The 21174-nt window shown below is 42.4% G+C and overlaps 1 protein-coding gene and 1 pseudogene across 2 annotated transcripts in view; one reads left to right on the plus strand and one right to left on the minus strand.

The window, feature by feature from the left end:
- The window catches only part of Pdpk1 (3-phosphoinositide dependent protein kinase 1), a 65685-nt gene that overhangs the window by 31565 nt on the left and 12946 nt on the right, over positions 1 to 21174 (minus strand). Inside the window, exons 1-3 of one of the 2 annotated variants that reach the window (XM_055604505.1) lie at positions 5811 to 5862; positions 4352 to 4621; positions 104 to 146 (exon numbers count right to left, since the gene is read on the minus strand). In XM_055604505.1, the coding sequence (XP_055460480.1) occupies positions 104 to 146; positions 4352 to 4564 (256 nt within the window). In that variant the 5' untranslated portion in view covers positions 4565 to 4621; positions 5811 to 5862. Of the gene's footprint in view, positions 1 to 103; positions 147 to 4351; positions 4622 to 5810; positions 5863 to 21174 lie in introns of those variants that run through there. The other variant, XM_055604504.1, reaches the window with a different exon arrangement.
- LOC129674412 (NADH dehydrogenase [ubiquinone] 1 alpha subcomplex subunit 3-like) lies at positions 17774 to 18064 on the plus strand (annotated as a pseudogene).

Below are 21174 nucleotides of genomic sequence, written 5' to 3' on the forward strand. Positions count from 1 at the left end.
TCTGAAACAAGCACAGGCCCTGGCACTACCCAGGCTGCCACATATAGAAACGTGGCACTGTCCCTGAATCCCAGACATACAGCTCACTGGAGTTAATACTTACTGGCATATTCTCTGGAAGTGGCCAGTTCTCGGGCCAGAACAACCTGGTTTTGGGTGGAAAAAACACAATGCAATAATGAGATCAATCTGGTTAAGTCACTGTCACCATGCACAGGCTACTCAGCCTATACACACGATTACATTTAAAGTTACATTGGATTCTATACTAACAAACATATTAGAGAGCCACTGCCTGTGTTAGTATGTTCTAATAGTTAATAGCAACATGATAGTAAAATTAGATGGTAAGTAGTAATTGAGCCACTGTTTTCAAAAGTTCATAATCAGCTGACTACTGGAAGTTCTCATAGCACAGTCAAAGTCTAAATTTAAGAACCAATAGGTATGGTAGTATAATCTTGTTTGTTTGTTTGTTTGTTTTCTGAGACAAGGTTTCTCTGCTGCTGTCCTCTGTAGACCAGGCTAGCCTCTAACTCACAGAGATCTCCCTACCTCTACCTCCCTGAATGCTGAGATTATAGGCATCTGCCACTGCACCCTGTTTCATACCTTTAATCTTAACACTTGGAAGCCAGAGGCAGGCTCTGGGCTCCAAGCTCCAGGCAACCCTAGATTACACAGTGAGACCCTGTGTAGTCCCTCCTACTCCCTATCTCAAACAAAAAAGAATTTTGTTGACTGACATGCCCAAATACCACAAGTGGGTACTAGAAATTTCTTCAGAAAAATAACTTCAAGAATATGTATTTTCAGAGGCTGGAGAGATGTCTCAGTGGTTAAGAGTACTTCCAGAGTTAAGAGTTCTTCCAGAGGACCTGGGTTCAATTCCCAACACCCACATGGCAGCTCATAACTGTCTGCAGCTCCAGCTCCGGGTGATCTGGTACCTTCATACAGACATACATACAGGCAAAACACAAATACACATAAAATAAAAGTAAATAAATCTCATTTTGAGGCTGGAGAGATAGCTCAGCAGTTAAGAGCACTGTCTGCTCTTCCAGAGGTCCTGAGTTCAATTCTCAGCAACCACATGGTGGCTCACAAATATCTGTACTGGGATCTGATGCGCTCTTCTTTCATGCAGATAGAATACTCATACATAAATAAATAAATAAATAAATAAATAAATAAATAAATAAATAGATAAATGAATAAATAAATAAATAAATTTATTTTTTTTGGAATGTGTATTTTCAGACAGGCAGTGGTGGTGTACACTTTAATCCCAGCATTTGGGAGGGAGAGGCAGGCAGATCTTTGAAATTGAGGCCAGCCTAGTCTACAGATCAAGTTCCAAAATAGCCAAGGCTACCTAGAGAAACCCTGTCTCAAAAACAAAAGAAAGTCTCTTCAATACAGATCCTAATAAAAAGCTGTTCTTGGGCTGGAGAGATGGCTCAGAGGTTAACACTGGCTTCTTTTCCAAAGGTCCTGAGTTCAATTCCCAGCAACCACATTGTGGCTCACAACCATCTATAATGAGATCTGATGCCATCTTCTGGCATGCAGGTGTACATGCAGATAGAGCATTGTATACATAATAAATAAAAAAAAAAAACTGTTCTTGACTTAGGCTTCTCCAAATAATAGCTATCATACATTTCATTCGGTAGCATGAACATAGTTATGGCTCTACTGTGTACCAAGAACTAAAACAGTACAGAACAAACCATTTTTATAGAATGCTCTCCATATTGAACCCATCTCTTCCTGTGCTCAGACTCTATCCACTTCAGAGACAGAGTACCAGCAAACTCAGGGCATACCTGAGGCATCAGACTGAACAGAGCTGACAGGTCCAAGCTGCAGGGTGCAGCTTTGCCAGTAAGCATAGATAGATAGATAGATAGATAGATAGATAGATAGATAGATAGATAAACAAGCAAACAAATAAATAAAGGCTTTGCCCCACATGGCCAATAATGTAAATGGATGTGTGTTTCTTTAGATACCTACAATGATAACTGAGAACCAAAGAGCAGACAAAACAAGCCCCCCTCCCCCAATCACTGACCTGATGGAAAAACTTCAGTGTCACCTGGCTTCTGGTTGTTATATCCTGTGACACGACTCCCTAGAAACAATCCTGGAAAAGCACTCTATGATACCCACCACTAAGAATAAGGTAGGGCTGAATATATTTAAGTAGAAAGAATTCAAAGAACTTTCTGAAGGAACACGCTGCATATACATGACTATCAGCCACGAGGGTGAAGGAGCAGGCTGAAGTAATATATTCCCCCGAGATGGAATATATATTCACAGTCCTTCCTGAGCACACATGCATAGCTTCCTATTTATGAAAAGAAAAGAAGTAGCTGAAAAGCACTACCGTTTACTGGACCCCCTCCTGAGGTAGAGAGGGGTGTGTGTGTGCGTTTGAGACAGGGTCTCATTATATAACCTCGGCTGGCTTGGTCTAGAGCTCACTGTGTAAACCACACTGGCCTTGAACTCAAAGATCCACCTGTTTTAGCCTCCCAGCGTGCTAAGATTAAAGGCATGTGCCATCATGGCCAGCTTGTGATAAGATTTCTAAACTTAGCATTTCATAAGCAGGTTTCCCACAGAAGAGTTTTCTAGAGAACTGCATGGGACAATGTTGCTCCATGCCACCAGGGTAATGTCGATACTATCTTGGATGTTAAAGTGTACTTGGGAGCCTGTCCTCTAGCATCAGATTCAGGCTCTGCCAAGTGAATATTCTGCTGAATCTGGTAACTGTATGTCCTTTACTCCTCCCCTGGAAATCTAATTTCAGTGTTCACTATTTCAGGAATAGAGACAAATCACTGTAACACCTAGTTTGAGATCCAGGGCTGCAGATTCCAAAAAGCCTGGAAGGAGACTCCAGCTTGCAGTGCTTTCCCAGGTACCTCATGGCCCGAGTTCAAAATGGCAGTGAACACGGATGACTGTACCACCCAGAAAGGATGGTGCCTAATTTACTTCCCTGTGAAGATTAAATATAAAGGAGTAAACTGTGAAAAAGGAGAACTTCACTAGAATATCATAAGCAGCTGAAAGCAACACCCACGGATCTCAAGCAGTTTCCTCTTCCTACAAGGCGTGGTGCGTACCAGAGGCACAGGGAGTGATCTTCATGGTTGGAGGCTTTTCATAAGGCCACAACCCTTCTATAAACAAAGTTACTTCAACAGAGTTGCTAATTAAGACCTAAACCTTACAGTGTAAGAGCCACCAAAGTTAATTTAAGATGTCAGGGATGTAAGTAAGCTATATTGTTTATGTTCTTTGTTTTTTAGAATCTTTCATAAATATAAAAAATAAGAAAAAAATTTCAGCTAGTCATGGTGGTACTCATCTTTAATGGGTGCCCCGAGGAGACAGAGGCAGACAGATCTCGGTGAGTTCAAGGCCAGCCTGAGTGACATAGTAAACCCTGAACTACTTAGGGCTAGGCAGTGAGACCCTGTCTCAAAAAAAAAAAAAAAAAGACAAGAGAAAGCAAACTCCTCATATGGATTCTTCAGTCAGGTGTAAGGAAGGCTAGTTGTTTTGAAACGCTCCAAAAGTTAAGACCCTCTGCAACTACCCTGGAGTGCTTGTTTCAGACTGCAGATGCAGGACAGAAATCTCTTTCATTGAGACTGTTTGAAATTGAAAGTGAACTCTTGGCCACTCTGGAGCAATACACACTTGTCCTGGGAGTTAGAACAAAAAATTTGAAGGCCAACTAACTCTCCAGCAAATACTTAAAGTGCCGTAGTTTAAGTGCTAAAGCAACCAAAAACAAAAACAAAAAAACCATCAACAACAACAGAAGTCACTGAATGTTACCAAAAGTCCCCAAAGAGATACAAACTCTGATACTAACTTTCAATTTAAGGAATTAAAAGCTTCCTATGGCCAGTCCAGTAAGACAGGAAGACTCAGAGCATACCTACCCATGTTGGGTTAACTGTGGTTTTAAAGCAGCGTAAATCAACAGATGCTTTTATTTGTTTTTGAGCCAGGTTATTTAATACATTGCCAAGTAGGCCTTGAAACTTCCAGGTTAAACTCCTCTGCCTCAGCCTCCTGAGCGTAGGGAGTAAAGGTATGGGCCCAAACAGACAAATCCAGTTTAACCATGCTCTCTTCAGGTTGTCTGCTGGGGGAGCTCACTCCCTTCAAGACTCTAATGGCACTCACAGCAGGAAACAACCATGGGCATGAAATCACCTCCTAAGGAGAACAATGCCTGGTCAGGTGTTCTCAGTAGTCAGTGATCCCAAGAGAACCCTGTGTTCAATAAGCAACAACAGCAGAGGCACATACTCACTGTAGAAAAGGAGCCCTCCCCAAGAATTTTCCCAAACTTGAAGTCTTCAGGCCGTTTCTTTCGAGGCTGTGATGGCAGCTGGGCAGGATGCTGCTGCAAGGGGTTGGTGCTTGGTCGGGCTTCGGCTGTGGTGCTGTCCATAGTGGGTCCCTGCCTGCTAACACCACTAGGAATGCCAGGGGCCGAGCTGGACTCAGTCTGGGACCTCACCATTGATGGGGACGGGCAGGAACATAGCACCACACTGGACTGAATGGGAACAGCGTCATACTGCAGACACAGAGCAAACAGATAAGAGTCAAGTGGCTCAACTGTCCTGAACAAATGAACCAAGTACAAGCACTTTATTATGATACTGCTCAAGGTAGGACAGTACATCTGACTCTGGGTGTCCACTGGAGCCAAAATCATCCAAGCATATTCTAACATCTCCCTTAGCACTACTCCAACCATTTCACAAAGCCAAGCTAAAGAAAGCAGACATAACATTGTGCATTTGTAATTCTGAAGTATGTTTACTTTATACAAAGACACCCAATGCTGGCAAGACTTATGATAAAGCAAGGATATTCATACAATTATGGCTGGCACCCAAAGCTGGTGTTAATGCTTTTGGAAAGCAATTTAGCAGCTGTCAGAAAAATGATTAAAGAACAATTGTCAATGAGTTAGAAATATGAAAAATGAAAGGAATCAGATATAAGCATAAGCCAGGTGTGGTGGTGCATACCCAAACCTTAGCATGCAGAAGAACTGTGGCTTCTATGCCAGCCTGGGCTACACAGGCTCTGCACCAAAAAAAAGGAGGTAGGGTAGGGTGGGAAAGAGGTGCTGAGAAAGGAATTGAGTGTTCAGAGCTAAACAGGCAGTATGTAAAAATTGTACCCATCCATAAAAGCCTGTTCTTCAGCTCTGCCCTTGGCATGCTCTCATAGTGGTGACATTGTCCTGACTATAAAAGACTGGGAGATATAGCTCAGTCAGTAAACTATTTGATTTGTAAGCCTAGGACCTAAATTCATTCTGCAGGCTTAAAACAAACATATGTGGGCTGGGGATATAGCTCAGTAGTAAAGCAGATGCCTAGCATGCATAAGGCCCTGGTTCAGTAACTAGTACCCAACTCTCCCCACAAAAAAATCAATAAAAACAAGAACAAGCCAAGCCTGATAGTCCACTTTTATAATCCCAACACTGGAAAAGTAGAGATAAGCAATTTCTGGGGTGCTAAGTGGCCAGCCATCTTTAGTATAATTGTCAAGACCCAAGTTAATAAGACCCTGCCATTACACACCTACCTACCTTCCTACATACACAAGCAAGCTAACCAACTAAAAGCTAAAAGAAAAGGGTAAACTGCACTGTCTGAGCACACATACCACACACACGTGCCCCCCCACACACACACACATGCCATCATAAAATGAACTCAGGCTGGGCATTGACGGAGCGCGCACACCTTTAACCCCAGCACTCAGGAGAAAAGTCCAGGTGGATCTCTGAGATTGAGGCCAGCCTGGTCTACAGAAGGAGTTCCAGGACAGCCAGGGCAGAGAAACCCTGTCTTGAAAACCAAAATAAATCAATTAATTAATTAAAATAAAATGAATTCAGTATACACAAGTTACTCAGGTGCTAGTCTCTAAATCCTCACTCAAGAACTCCAGCAAACTTCAGTTCCAGAGTACTTGCCTAGCATGCATGAGGACCTAGGTTCAATTCCCAACATACCCAAAAGAAAATTTAAAAGTACACAACTTGATGAAGTCGGGTCCTGAAACTACCCACCTGTTCTGTAAAACACAGAACATACCAGGGTTGCCACTGTCCAAAAGTGACCCATTCAAAACCTAAAAGCAGACCTCTCAGAAAAAGTCTGCTGAAAAGGCCAGGGGTCCACAATCTAAAAAGGTGGATTGTTTCTTTTCCTTTTTTTTTTTTTTTTTTTTTAAGTTTTTTAGTTTTTTTAGTTTTTTGAGACAGGGTTTCTCTATGTAGCCTAGGCTGACCTGGACTCAACTTTGTAAACCAAGCTGGCCTTGAACTCAGAGATCCACCTGCCTCTCTGCCTTCTAAGTGCTGGCTTAAAGGCATGTGCCACTACTTTTTTTTTTTTCCTTAAGCTTAACAATATAAATCTATGGGCTAAATAGACTAGTCTATGTAAACAAGACAGTATGTCTGTGTATGAGTTAATTAGGACAAGGATAATTTCGTCCTAGATAAACAGAGCCAGAAACACAGAACCATAAAGAAGCCAGGGATCTGAAAACAGCAGGACAGACAGGTGGGCACACAGTATCCAAGAATGAGCTAAGGAAAGCTCAGTCACCTAGAAGAACTAAAGGAGATGCTCATCTTCAGATTGCAAAATGCTTAACAAATGTAGGGAGAACGTCTTGTGACCTGAACATGACGAATACCCAGGTAGAGAAGGGAGAGCAGATGGTAACACAGGAGGGTACCTTGGCTACCCTACATTACAGCATGTGAGCCTGGGCTCCTGAGGGCAGCCTTCTCGGGACAGCAGGGCAGCAGCGCACTCCCAAGGGTTCTAGCTACGCAACCACCATCCATAAATCCTGTACCTGCTCTGTGGCAGAAGAAAACAGTTTTTTCAGGTGGCTCTCTTGACCCCACTATCACTCCAGCCAAAGTGTAAAAATATGAAGGAGCTAAGCAAACACGTTACCAATGAAATATGACCACATGACTGTAATAAGGATCTAAGTAAGATTCTCAAAAGGGAATTAAGTTTTTACTTTGTATGCTGAACAGTATTCAAAGTCTCAGTGAGATCTCCAGCAAATGAAGAGTTTAGTAAGTGGAATAAAAAGGATCACAACAATGCTAACCAAATATTTCCATAAACAAACTCGTTAGACAAGGGTCATGGCTTAATGGGTAAAAGTTTGTGCTGTTCAAGTCTGATGATCTAAGTTTATATTCTTGGAGTCAAGGTAAAAACCAAATGCTTACCATTGTGTCTATAATTGCAGCATTTCTATGGAAGAATGGGAGGTATTGACAGGAGAATTCTCCAGAAACCCTTAGACTAGCTAGCCTTGAGTGTGTAGCACAGCAGCAAACAATGAAACCCTACTTCAAGCAAGGTGTAAAATGAATACTGACACTTGAGATTGTCCTCTGACCACCTCATGTATACCCACTGATGGCATAAACACACCCTCACACATTAACATCTACATACAAAAAAATAAAAAATAAAGTTTAAAAAATCTTGGACATAATTACTCTTTCCATCTTACAAATTCAACCTAAGAAAATGAGTTAACAGTATTTCAAAAGAATCACAAAAGAAAAATATAGGGGCCAGGGGTATGGCTCTATGGTAAAACACTACAAGAAACAAGGCCCTGGTCCCATGCCCAGCACCACTAGGCAAAAAAAAAAAAAAAAAAAAAAAAAAAAAAAAAAAAAAAAAAAAAAACATCTAATATAGTATTAGATATTATAGCAAAAGCAAAAAATTGCTTAGATGCTCAAGAGAAGTGATAGGTAAGCCAGGGTCGGCACACTTGGTGGAACACGTTGCAGCCCTTAGAAATAGAAGTATAGAAGTATAGTACACTTTTATACTATAAAAGTATAGAAGCATGGTCATGCAAATGGACGAGCTGGTTAAGGTGGTATTAGAACCATCTGTGCCCTTCTGGAAATAACTTTTACTTAAATGAAATAAAGACAGACGGGAGAGTAGGTGGGTGGTAGAATGCTTGTCTAGCATGCAGATCCCCAACACGTGTGTGTGTCTGTGTGTGTGTGTGTGTGTGTGTGTGTGTGTGTGTGTGTGTGTGTGTTAAGTGAAATATATGTGTAAGAGAAGGCAGAACTGGTTGAATAAAAATAGACTATAGAAGAGAATGAAGACAATGACAAAACAGGCCATTGCATTATGCCTATTATTTGTTACATTTTAATAGAATAACAAAAACCAAATTAAGTAAATATAACTCAAACCTAATGATTCCAAGCTTTGTTGGTGATAAAAAAGGAGGCAAGTGGTTTTTCTGTGGTGAAATTCCACATGCTCAAGAAGCTATAACTAGCCAGTCATGGTGATACACACCTTTAATCCTAGCATCCAGGACACAGAGACTGTTAGATTTCTCTGAGTTTGAGATCAGCCTGGTCTGCATAATGAGATTCTGTCTCAAAAGGTCAGTGTGCTATGGGAAATTTCAGATATAAGCTTTTGGTGTTGTTTTGAGATAGGATTTTATGTAGCCAAGGATGGCCTCGAACTCCTAATCCCACAGAGGATTATAGATATGAACCACCACACAGGCAAGACATAATCATAATCTCTCCCTCCTTCCTTATATCCCTCCCCCCTTCTCTCTATCTCTGTCTCTGTCTGTCTCTTTCAGAGACAAAGTCTATATAGCCCTGACTGTCCTAGAACTCTCCGTGTAGACCAAGGTGGCTTCAAACTCTGAGATCCGCCTGCCTCTGCTTCCTAAGTACTGGGATTAACGGTGTGCACCACCACACCTGACCTAAGATATATAAATTCTCAAGAAATAGATTGTGGCTGGGGGTAATGACGCAGGACTTTAATTCTAGTGCTCAGGAAAGCAGAGGTAGGCATGAGTTTGAGGCCAGCCTGGTCTACAAAGCAGTCCAGGACAGCCAAGGCTCCACCTGAGACATCCTGTCTCAAAAAAAAAAAAAAAAATCCAAAAAGGAGCCAAGGAAACTTGAGACCAAACCCATGGCCTCACATGCTAGGTAGGCACTCTAGCACTGAGTTACACCCCAACCCACCCAGAAGCCCAAACAGGAGCAACACTGCTCCCTCACAGTATTCAGGACCCAAGCTCCACAAGGTGCTAAGTGACATGCAAGAATGAGGAGTTTCAAAGAGCCTGCCACAATGGCTACATAGAAATTACCACAGACTGCAGCTATTCTCCTGGAAAAAGGGCAAGAGGTCAAAGAACTGGGTCTGACAGTCCCCCATCAAACTGGTTATTTTGGGACAGATGACCTTCATATCAAACAGCCTTTGAGGGACACAACAATAAAGACTATAAAAGCTATCGTCAGCTCACACTTCTTGATTGCTAATTTTACAGTTCCGGCCCTTGGAGAGCCACTGGAAGACAAACCACTGAAGTGGATATGTGTGTGGGCCTGTGGTTTTTAGGCACATATCTAGAAAACCTTCTTTTCTTTACCATCTGAGTAGTTTCCTTGGTTACAATAAAGGCCTCCAGAACAGAAACTCACAGAAGAGCACTATGTCTCAAGATGAGCCTGTACTTGAACTAGATTCTACTGACCCCTTATCCAAGCATTTACCTAAAACAGTGTGGCCAAAGGCTCTTGCCCCCTATGGCAGCTGCTAGCCAGAGTGGGGCTCATTAGAAATCACAGGCTCACTTGACAAAGCTCAACCTCTTCCTGCAGACTCCAAAATTATCAGGCAGAATAGACTCAGAAAAAGGCAGAACATCAATGGGTACAAACCCTGACAACTTCCTTTGTAACATCCATCCACACATGAGACATTACGTGCCACAGAAAACACCCAGTCACCTAAGCAAATATGTGAGAGATTAGGAGAGTACAGGAACTGACATCCGAAGGACAAGAAGTGTGTGTTTCTTACACTAATAATTTATTAGGGGGAGGTGTCAAGAGTGAAACTCAAAAAAGGCAAGAAACCCACAGATAGGACATTCCTGAGAAGCCATTTTTCACTGCAGAATATAGCATCTGATGTATCTTTGATATGGACCAATGCAAAAGACATCAAGCCTCGCCCCAAATACACATGGTGAGCTCCAATGTGCCACCAAAGTGACTTTCCCAAGAAAAGTGCACATGTATAGTCCACAAATACTTGGCTGACCAGATGCTATATTTTGCTGTGAAAAAAATGGCTGGTCTTAACTGCTAAGCTAAGCCTTATCTCCAGCCCTGCTTTGAACTTTTCAAAGAAATTTTATTTTAGGCTTGAGTGATATTAAAAGACTTGGGTTGACATCCTTCTCTGTGATAGGTTCTGGGAAGTATATGGACTAAAACTGGGCTCAGCCAGACTTCTTTCATTCAGGTTTCTGACTTGTCTCATCTGTATTCTGGGGTGACTTGCTATGCCATAGGGAAACAGGGTGTTTTTCATAGCAGCTAGATACAAGTTCTTAAGTGTTTCTGCGCAGCTTTGTGCCAACAGTCCAGTCCATCAGTAATAAATAAAAACTTAAATCAGAAAAATATTGGGCATAATCTTACAGAAAGTGAAATGTCAAAGACTAGCATTTGGATACCGCAGGGTCAAGCAGAGTTCCAGCCAGGAGTCCAAAAGAAGCTGTACCAAAGTGAGGAATAGTGCCTAGGTGGCACTTCCTCACCCATAGGCCTGAACTTCTTGCTAAATTCACTGCTGGAGAGTCACAGCTGAAAAGGAGATGGCAGGCCCACTGCTTGGCAGGAGGATACTCCTGTACAGACATTTAGCCTTGTGGCATCTTTGCCAAGTGTGCTTCACCCTCTGTTGTACCATCTCAGCCTTAGTATACCCGTGTTTCTACCCTCTCTGCCTCAGGGACCCCTAACCCTGCTCTGAGAGGCAGCCACACAGTGCCAGGCTCCAGAGGAGCTACAAGCCACTGAAGAATTAACAGGAATTGTTGGCTTCTGGGCCTGGTCTGTCTTTGTTGTAGGGACATACTCTTCTTTCTAAGATGTTTAATGGGGTCACTGCCTCTGTCCTCTGGGTACCGGTAACACCCTCTCCCACATGTGAGAACCAACCCAAATTTAGTCCTTGCCAGGTTAAAAAAAAAAAAAAATCTTTTCCCTAGTTGAAGCCCCTGGGAGAGATATTTGCCAGAGTTTCTCAGATGGAACTTACAGTGTTAGCAGTATCTGTGTCCTTCTTGAATGACTGGGCTTTAGATGTGGTTCTGTGTCTGATTGCTCTTACAAAGGGCCTCGACCAGAGGACTTTGGTTCAATCTGCAGTGCCCACATGATAGTTTACAACAACCTATACCTAGGATTCCAGGGGATAGGACACCCTCTTCTAGCCTCCACTGGCACCAGGCACAAAATGTAATACACAAACATATGCAGGAAAAACACCCATATACATAAAATAGTAAATTCTTAATTTAAAAAATTACTTTTATATGTATGGGTGTATGTGTATGCATGTATGCCTGTATACCATAAGCATGCAGTTCTGTGGTGATCAGAAGACAGTGTCAGATCCCCCAGAACTGGAGTAACAAACTGTTGTGAGCAGCCATGTAGATTCTAAGAACCAAACCCAGGTCCTCTACAAGAGCAGCCAGGAAGCTTATCCCACTGAGCCATTTCTCAAGCCCCTAATTAACATATATATTAAGTTTAAAGCTGCTTGGAAGAAGAGGTAGGCAAGGCAAATCTCTGTGTGAGTTCAAGGCCAGCCTGGTCTATGTAGCAATTTCCAAGCCTGCCAGGGATACATAGTAAAACCATGCCCTCCCCCATGACAGAAAATGTTCAAAAGTGAAAAAGGCTTTTCCCTGAAGGTACATTTAGCAACTTCAGTAAAAATCAACACAAACTAGATGCTTCTGCTGTTGACACCTGTCTGAAGCATAAGCATGTCGTGGACAGGTACAAAATGCTCTGAAGCTTTAGTTTCATAGGCATGAAATAGGAGGCTCAGGCAAAGTCAGAAGCAGGGTCTATTCGTGAGATGCAGAGTTACAGTGGGTGGCCCTGGAACAAGGGCTGGCACTCTGTGAGGAAGCACGCCACAGAGCAGCACATTTAGCACACACCACCATCTACCTCCAACCTTAGCGCCCCAGGATCCTGCTGCCTACACCCTTGGGCACCTCTCTCAGTAGGCACTGCATTGTTTGCACAGCTCACAGCATGTCATCAACTCCACAGCCCCAGGAAACTTAAGAGCCAGGATCATTAGCATACTCCACTGCAAACAACATTGGACAAGAAATGACTTCTCCCAGTATGCCACATTCCCCCAAGCTCTTCTATGACTTCACAAACATATCCATTCATTCTGTTCATCAGTTTCTCTAAGACGCAAACTAAGGCTCTGGGGCCATGCTAGCAGATAGACATGTACTCTTGGTCTAGAACTGCCCATTTATAGTAGTGGGGTGGCTACACAAGATATGGAGAGTTCAGGAAAAGCCAGAGCAAACCATGTTTGGACAAGTGTTTGGACAAAGTAAAAAAAAGGAACCAAGGAGAGTGAAGCCACTTAAGACGGTAATTCAATGGTTGTGTTCAGAATGTGATATGTAACAGCAAAACACGTCTCACATAAGTTTTACTTTCCTCAAAGGTTTGAAATCTAAATATAACAAGCAGTCTCCACATATCAGAAAGAAAAAAACAAAACTTCATTTTGAAATCAACACCAAAGTGATAATGATAATGAACACTAGATTTCTGTAGTAACAGTAGATAATAGTCTCACATCCCAGCTTCCCAGCACAAACACTAGAGTACAGTCTAGTCTAGTACTCTTAAACTAGTTTCAGCCACCAAAGATCCAAAGCCCCTTAAGACAACTCCATCTGCTAAATCCCTAAAATCTATTCTGCATTGCTGTAACACTTTGATAGAACAATAACAAAATAAAACAAAAACTCGACCCCTAAGAAGCTACACAGGACAGTACTACTTGGATGCAAATAGTACATTTCCAAACAATCAAGAAGCTCTTACTAGGGGATGAAGAGATGGATGGTTCAGCAGTTAAGAATACTCGTTGCTCTTGCAGAGGACCTGGGATTTGGTTCATACCATCACTCCAGGCAATCTGATGCCTTCTTCTGCCCTCCATTTGCACCAGACATGCAAGTGGTGCACATATACACATGCAGGAAGAAAACCCATACGGACAATATATAAGTAGCAACAGCTCTTACTAGGATGGTGACATCTAACCAAACATTTAAGGAGTACAACGGCTCAAAAGATGTCTATCTTCCAACGAAGGACCTCCCAGTGTAAAGATCTGGACAGAGGCAGCTCTCAACTCAGCAGTCCATGCATGGCCACTACAGAAGCACTCCAGACAGAGGACCTCGGAACCAGACAGGTGTAAAAATGAGCCTTCTATACCCACCCTTTCTCTGAATAATGACACAGAGACCTTTTAAATATATTAATAGCTTCAGGCACTATATAACTGTCCACTATAGCTGGATAGATACTCAACTATTCTAACCTGACAAAATTGGCCTGGACTGTTTCCCAGACACGTAGCCTGTTACCTGCCATTTTAGTCTCAACCTGCCTGTTCCTTCCTCCATCCACATCCTCATGGCAACTTCTGCCCCTCTCTGATCCCTACCTACCAACCCCTCTCTGGGGTCAGAAGTCCCACCGTATCCTCTCCTGCCTAGCTACTGTCTATTCAACTCTTTATTTAACCAATCAAAAGAGCAATGTTTACATCATACCAAGACAATGCTTCATAATAATGACAATACTAAAGTCCAGACTACAACCAGATCTCTGGGTACAGAAATTGGCAGTTGAATACACAGTACACAAAAACATCCTCCAACAGACTGGGGCCTTATTCACCCTAGAATCCCTTTTGGAATAACTCCAGGTACCCTTGAGAATCCTGAAGAAGCAAACATGAGACATACCATTATCCATAAGAACCCAAGCACCTTCCAATAGCAGTCTAACTACTGGCTAGGCCCGTATGAACATGCACCAACCCTGGGCTCCTGACACTGACCACCAGAAGTGCCACTCATATGAGCCCGATGCCATCATCTACTGCAACCTAATGCTTTCGTAGAATTTTTCAATTTCTTCCTGTCTTGGCTATAGTGTACCAACCAAACTCCTTTCAGGGACTCTCCCCAGCCAGGTGGTGTTTACAAGGTCAATATGATTGTGCCCCCCTCAACACAGTTCTAACATCCAACCATCACTATAGTTTAATAACCAATTTTACTTCTGTAGTAAAAACCAATATTTGCAATATTACCTTTTAAAGCATCAACTGTGAAATAAAATGCCTGAGAAAAAAGCCCCCAAGTATAAAGCCTACATGCTCATTGTACTATAGCTGTTATTAGAAACAGCAAATCTTGTATCATTTTTAGGTAGAGGATTAAGCTACATATACAGCTCACTCAGATTGTCACCACACACTGCAAGATACACACTGTCCAGAGGACACATGCCAAGGAGAGTCCTACTGTCTCTTCTAATCTGAGGTCTTGTAGAGGCCCCTACAGCCAGAGAACCAGATGATTCCAGTCTGGGGCTGAGTCTTCCCCTTGAGGAACAGCCCCTTCATCTTGCTGCCCATACAGTAACCCAAAATTTTAGTAAGCAAATGTTTCTGGTTACTCAACTAATTCTGGAATTTAAGTTTCTGGAGAAATTTAAAACAAAAAGCTAGTCTGCTATGCCTCTTCTTTCTGGAAGTCAGAGCACCTCATTCACTTAGTTCACTGAGGCTAGGCATAGTGACATATTTATGACCCCAGCATTTAATAGGATCACCAACAGTTTGAGCAGCTCAGCCTGGGCGTCACAAAAGTTCAGCCTGAGTAAACTTCATTTCAAAGACAAACAACAACAACAACAAACCCTCTGACTAATCTCAGCATTCGAAAAGCAGAGGCAGAAGCAGATGAACCAGGACCAGCCTGGTCTACATAAACAGTTCCAGGCCAGCCAAGGCTCTATGGCAAAAATCTCATCAAAAACACCCAAAGACCATCTCTGCCTCAGGGCTGGACAGATGGCTCAACAGTTAAGAAGATCACTAGCAGCTCTCCCAGGGGACCCCAGTTTGATTCCCAGCATCCACATTGTACCTGACAAAAGATCCTCAGAAAAATATCAAGTTTACAAATAAACTGGATTTTACCAGTTCACTAGAACCAAGGCATAGTAGGTAGGAGACTCTAGGTGTAGAAGTGCCACAGTGACTTGGCAATACTGTGGCTGTGGATCATCTGAGGTGGTTATTGGTATAAAGCTGCCAGTGAGGCAGGCTGATGTTTCTATTCTTTGGGGGTTTTATTGTTTGCTTTTTGTTTGCAGAAGGCAGGTGGGTGGGCTACATGATGGCAGGGTTTCTCTGTGTAGCCCTGGCTGTCCTGGAACTCACTCTGTAGACCAGGCTGGCCACAAACTGAGAGATCCTCCTGTCTCTGCTTTCTAAGTGCTGAGATTAAAGGCATGCACCACCATGTCTGGAAAGATGCTAATTTTTAAAGAAATAAAAATATAGAGGATCATGGGGATGGAGAGATGGCTCACCAGTTAAGAGCAGTGGAAGCTTGTCCAGGACACAGGTTTGGGTCCTAGCACCCACATAGTTGCTCACAACCATCTACATACAGGTCTAGGGAATCTGATGCTCTCTTCTGGCCTCTTGGAGTACCAGACAGGCATATAATACAAAGACATGTAAGCAAACTACTCTCATATGCCCACCAAAAACAGACTCAATAAAAGAACACAACACATTGCTCTGTCATTAAATGTTTTAAGAAATCATCAAACTATTAGGCAGTGCAAAACTGCTAAACATAACAAACACTTGAACAACCAAATACACTACAATACAAACAAATTTAAAGGAATGAAAAACAAACAGCACTGGGCAATGATGGCACACTTAAGTGGCACAGGCAGGCAGATCTCTGTGAGTTCAAGGCCAGCCTGGTCTATAGAGTGAGATCCAGCCCAGCCATGGCTACACAGAGAAACCCTGTCTTGAAAAACCAAATAAACAAGTAAATAAATAATAAATAAGTGTTTTTTTTAATGGCAGGTTAATTTCTTCTCTGTCTTCAAGCAAGTCACATATCACACATCTTGAGTCTTCCAGAGCTGCAGACAGTAGCTTCACTAACCCTCAAGAGACCAATCGTCAGATACATAGAGACTCATTTTGATAAATGTGGAGCCACATATTTTTAAAGCACTTCACAGTTCCTAAGGACCTGGTAGCAAGTTGACCTTGCATGGGGCCGAGGACGAAATAGAAAGATGATACAACTGGCCTAGCTTTCAGGGGGAGCCACAACTTGTGATGAGGCAGCCTGGTCTACCCAAAGATAGAAGCCAGCTAAACAGTGATGTTCCTGACCAAGATGGTTCTCAGGTATTAAATAAACAAACAAAAACAAAATCAGATCCATCATGATAGTCCATGCCTTTAATCTCACACTCAGGAGGCAGAGGCAGGTAGACCTCTGAGTTTAGCCTGGTCTAAATAGAGTTTGCAGTCAAGCCAAGGGCTATATAGTAAGGCCCTTCCTCAAAAGAAAGGGAGAAGGTGAATGCATTATGCAGCCACTACAAGATATTTTTTTTTGGGGGGGGGGGGGCTGGAGAGATGGCTCAGAGGTTAAGAGCACTAGCTGTTCTTTCCAAACGTCCCGAGTTCAATTCCCAGCAACCACATGGTGGCTCATACCCATCTATAAGGAGATTTGGTGCCCTCTTCTGACCTGCAGGCATACATGCAGGCAGAACACTGTGTACATTATATATATATATTTAATGTATGTGTAACTTTTAGAGGAAAATAAGACAAAACCACATCTGATACACAATAGGAATCCACCAATGAGGTAAACTTCTGAGGGAAGGACTGACTGTAACTCTTAACCTTGAACGCTGCAAAGGATTGGGGGGGGGGGAGATGACGCAGCAACCAGAACAGACTATGGAAGAAGAAAAAAAAGAAAGAAAACCTTAAGCAGGAGTCTTAGTGGGGGAGCTTTTGGATTTCCAAATTCTTTCAGTCAGTCATTTGTTCATTTATTCTTTTGTAATGAGTAAACACTAAGGGACATTTACTAAAGTACAGATAAATGAACTAAATCTTCAAATGCAGATTTGTGATAAGACAGGAAGAAACCAGTAACTGTGGGAGGTGTAGTAGAAATAGCATGATACAGCCAGGCATGTGGTGCACACCTTTAATCCCAGCACTCGGGGGGTTATAAGGCTCTCTGTAAGCTCCAGACCAGCCTGGTCTATAAAGTGGGTCCAGGACAGCTACACAGAGAAACCCTGTCTTGAAAAACAAAACAACCCAAATAAACAATAAAGGAAATAGCACGATACTTAAAGATAACCCAACCTATGAACTTAAAATTCCATCTCAAGGCATGGAGAGATCAGTGATTAAAGAGCACTTGCTTTTGCAGAGAACTCACATTCAGTTCCCAACATGGACATGGTGGCTCATAATCATCTGGGTTCTAGGGAATCCAAACCCTCTTCTGGCCTCTGTAGGCAACAGGTACACATGTGATAACATACACACATACAGGCAAACAGTCATAGAGATAAAATAAACTTTTACAAAAATTACTGCCAAAAAAAAATCTTGGGTAAAATTTAAAATGAATGTCTATGGCCGCTGAGACCAAGATGGCCAGGAGAATCTTGACCTTCCTCAAGAATGACTGAGCGAAGGAGCCGGTGCTGGTGGTGTCCTTCTCTGTCTGGGGCCTCGCTATAACTATACTCATGATCAGCCCCTACACCAAGTATGCAGGCATGATCAACTGGGCCATACCTTACAACTACCCAGTACCTGTGTGAGATGATGTGCCCAGCCACCCCCAGGAGCCTCAGGGCCCAAGCCTGGAATGGCTGACTGAAGAACCTGTGAATACTCCTGCTGATAACAGAGGCCCCTTCCCTATTGCCCTCCAATAAAAATGTGAAAACCAAAAAAAAAAAAAAAATCTATTTACAAGCTTTACTAAGTACAACCTATTCTTAACCAAAAACAATAATAGCAGTAAGTTTTGTTTTGCTAAAATAAATTTAACATATTAAAGTTGACAACTAAGAATAATTGTGTTTCTAACGCAAAATCATGTATCACCTGAACACGAATCTTTCCTTGGGAATTAAATTCATCCAACAAATGTTTTTTTTTAGATTCCCCACAATCTAGTCTGAGAATCAGAATGATGTTTTGGGGCCTTTATGCAGGCAGAGAATACTTCCCTTCCAGACTAGAGCTCTGCCCCTGGTACCTTATAATCAGCTTCCAGCTTTAGCCCCAGCTCCGTGTAAGAACAACCTGCGCCCCCAGGACTCCAAGTCAAATGCTAACATGAACTCTTACATATGAATATTTGTCATGCAGAAAGAACCTTCCTCCAGGGCTGCATAGTGTGGGGGTGGGAAGGGGAGAGAACACACAAACACACACACACACACTCACACGCAAGCACACACACAGTGTAGGCATTCGTCTAGGGTACTCACCTTATTGAAACACTGTCCTCCAAGGAAAGCTATGATCTGACAAACTTAAGGTCTCTAAGCTCCTCCAGCCATGTCACTGCTGCACTTACACTGCTTCTCTTCACTCACACCGTGTTCTCCCCTCCCACTGTCCTTTAACCCCAGCAAGGCATGTCTTATCCATCACCCATGTCAACAGCATCCAGGGAAGGTGCAAGATTCCTTAGAGCTAAAGAGGGACTTGTCAGAAAGTTCCAGAGTCCTGAAGACACTGTATTTACCTAGTATTTCCCATGTATGAATGTACAACTATAACAATATGACTATTACAGTTGAGAGACCCTGAAAGGAAAATGCTGGATTACGTCAAAATTTTGGTTTTACGTGGAAGCTATTCTCTGCTTGAAACAGGAAAATAAGAAAGCCAGTCCCCAGAATACTGTTCACCAAGTGAGCAAAGGCCATGGGGCAGGAATCTCCTCTCCAGCAGGCTCAAGAGTTCAGCTTTTATCCCTAACTATCTTCTTGCTGGCCTCCCTAGCTATACATTCTAAAGAGCCTCTCTTTTTTTTTTTTTTAAGTTTTATTTATTTATTATGTATACAATGCTTTGTCTGCATGAACATCTGCACACCAGAAGAGGGCACCAGATCTCATTATAAAGCCACTATGTGGTTGCTGGGAACTGAACTCATGACCACTGGAAGAGCAGCCAGTGCTCTTAACCTCTGAGCCATCTCTCCAGCCCAATAAAGAGCTTCTTAATGAAATCAATAGTGACCAAGCAAAACACAGAGGCTCTCTGCCACTATGCATGGCTAAGTCCAAAGGAGAATTTCAAAACATTCTCAATATTGATCAACAGATCAACATGTACAGATGTACAGATCTTTCTGTACAAGCATGACACTCATGTTTCTACCAACTCAGAAGTGCTGTCAGCACAAACAGGAAGAAAAAGACAGCATGGGATTCCACATTCTTGCAGCTAATTCTTAAGGACTTAATCACAGGTTTCAACAGACCAGAGGTCCGCCGGCCCTCTGCCTATCAGCCACTGTTGGTAGAAGCCTCAGATAACAATATCACCCTTTCCTCGAAGTACCGCCTCATTATATGCAATGCTGGTCTACCTTTTTATCCATCCTACCTTTATTTTGTGTGTGTTGTATACATGTATGTGCATGTGGGTATATATGGAAGCCAGAAGTTGTCATCAGGTGTCTTCCTCAATCACTTCTCAAGAGCATTTTTTGAGACAGTCTCTCACTAAACCTGAAGCTCACCAACAGGCTAGGCTGGCTACCAATGAGCTACAGGGACTGGCCTGTCTCCAGCTTGCCAGCACTGGGTTCACACATGCTTACCCGGCTTTTACATGGGTGCTAGAGGATCAGAATTCAAGTACTCATGCATGAGTGGTAGGCACTTTCCTGACTGTGCCATCACCCCAGCACCTAATTCCTATTTTCGTACCATCTACTGATGTGTAGAGGAGGCTGTAGACCAATTAATGGTTTTCAACCTTTGGGTCATGACCCCTTTGGGGATCAAACAACCCTTTCATATTAGAGACCCTGCATATCAGATATTTACATTGAGATTCATAACTAGCAAAATTACAGTTATGAAGTAGCAACAAAAATAATTTTGTAGTTGAAGGTCATCACACATGAGGAACTGTGTTAAAGGGTCACAGCATTAGGAAGGCTGAGAGCCACTGCTGTAGACCGAGGCAAACAAAACAAAACAAAACAAAACAAAACAAAACAAAACAAAAAAAAAACACCCAAAGCCCTGACTTTTCTGACATGCCTATCTTCTGAGTTCTGCACTTGAAGAAATTCCACTCTTGATTCAATCTAAAAAAACTACAAAAAGGTGTACATAGTGGCAAGTGCCTGTGATCCCAGCTACTGGAAGACTGAGGCAGCGGAACAGTGAGTTTAAGGGCCAACATGGACAAAACAGAGCACGTCTGAAAACAAACATTTAAGTTGGATATGATGGCACATGCACTCAGGAGCTGGAGGTGGGGGTCTTATGTTCACAGCCACCTTAGACTACAATAGTATCCATTAACCTGTTCTACTTAGCAAAACTGTCTTTAGAAATATATATTTTTTTTAATATTTTTTTATTTTTAAATAATTTTATACATTCACTTGTATCCCAGCTGTAGCCCTCTCCCTCTTTCCCTCCCAATCTTCTCCTCCCTCCCTCATCTCCTCCCTGCCCCCCTTCCGAGTCCACTGAGAGGGGGTGTCCTCCTCTCCTTCCGTCTGGCCCTAGCTTTAGAAACATATTTTTTTAATAAAAAAAACTTAAACAGCCCTCAGATTTGTAGGTGACTCAAGGCAAAGGTTTATACAACAAATGGTTCTACAATTTACCTGAAAACAAATTTGAGATTTCAAGCTAAAATACTACAAAGATCATAAAAACCATGATGCAGACTCCCAGCTGAGAAAGCAGCAAGATTTGAGGTGTGCACAAGTAAGTATGACATAAAGTGCCACCTCCAAATGCAGTAGTAGGCAAGAATCTGACCCAGATTTAAAAAAAAAAAA

The sequence above is a fragment of the Psammomys obesus genome, unplaced genomic scaffold (genome assembly GCF_907164565.1).
Source record: "Psammomys obesus unplaced genomic scaffold, mPsaObe1.curated_primary_1811, whole genome shotgun sequence".
Taxonomy (NCBI): Eukaryota; Metazoa; Chordata; class Mammalia; order Rodentia; family Muridae; genus Psammomys; species Psammomys obesus.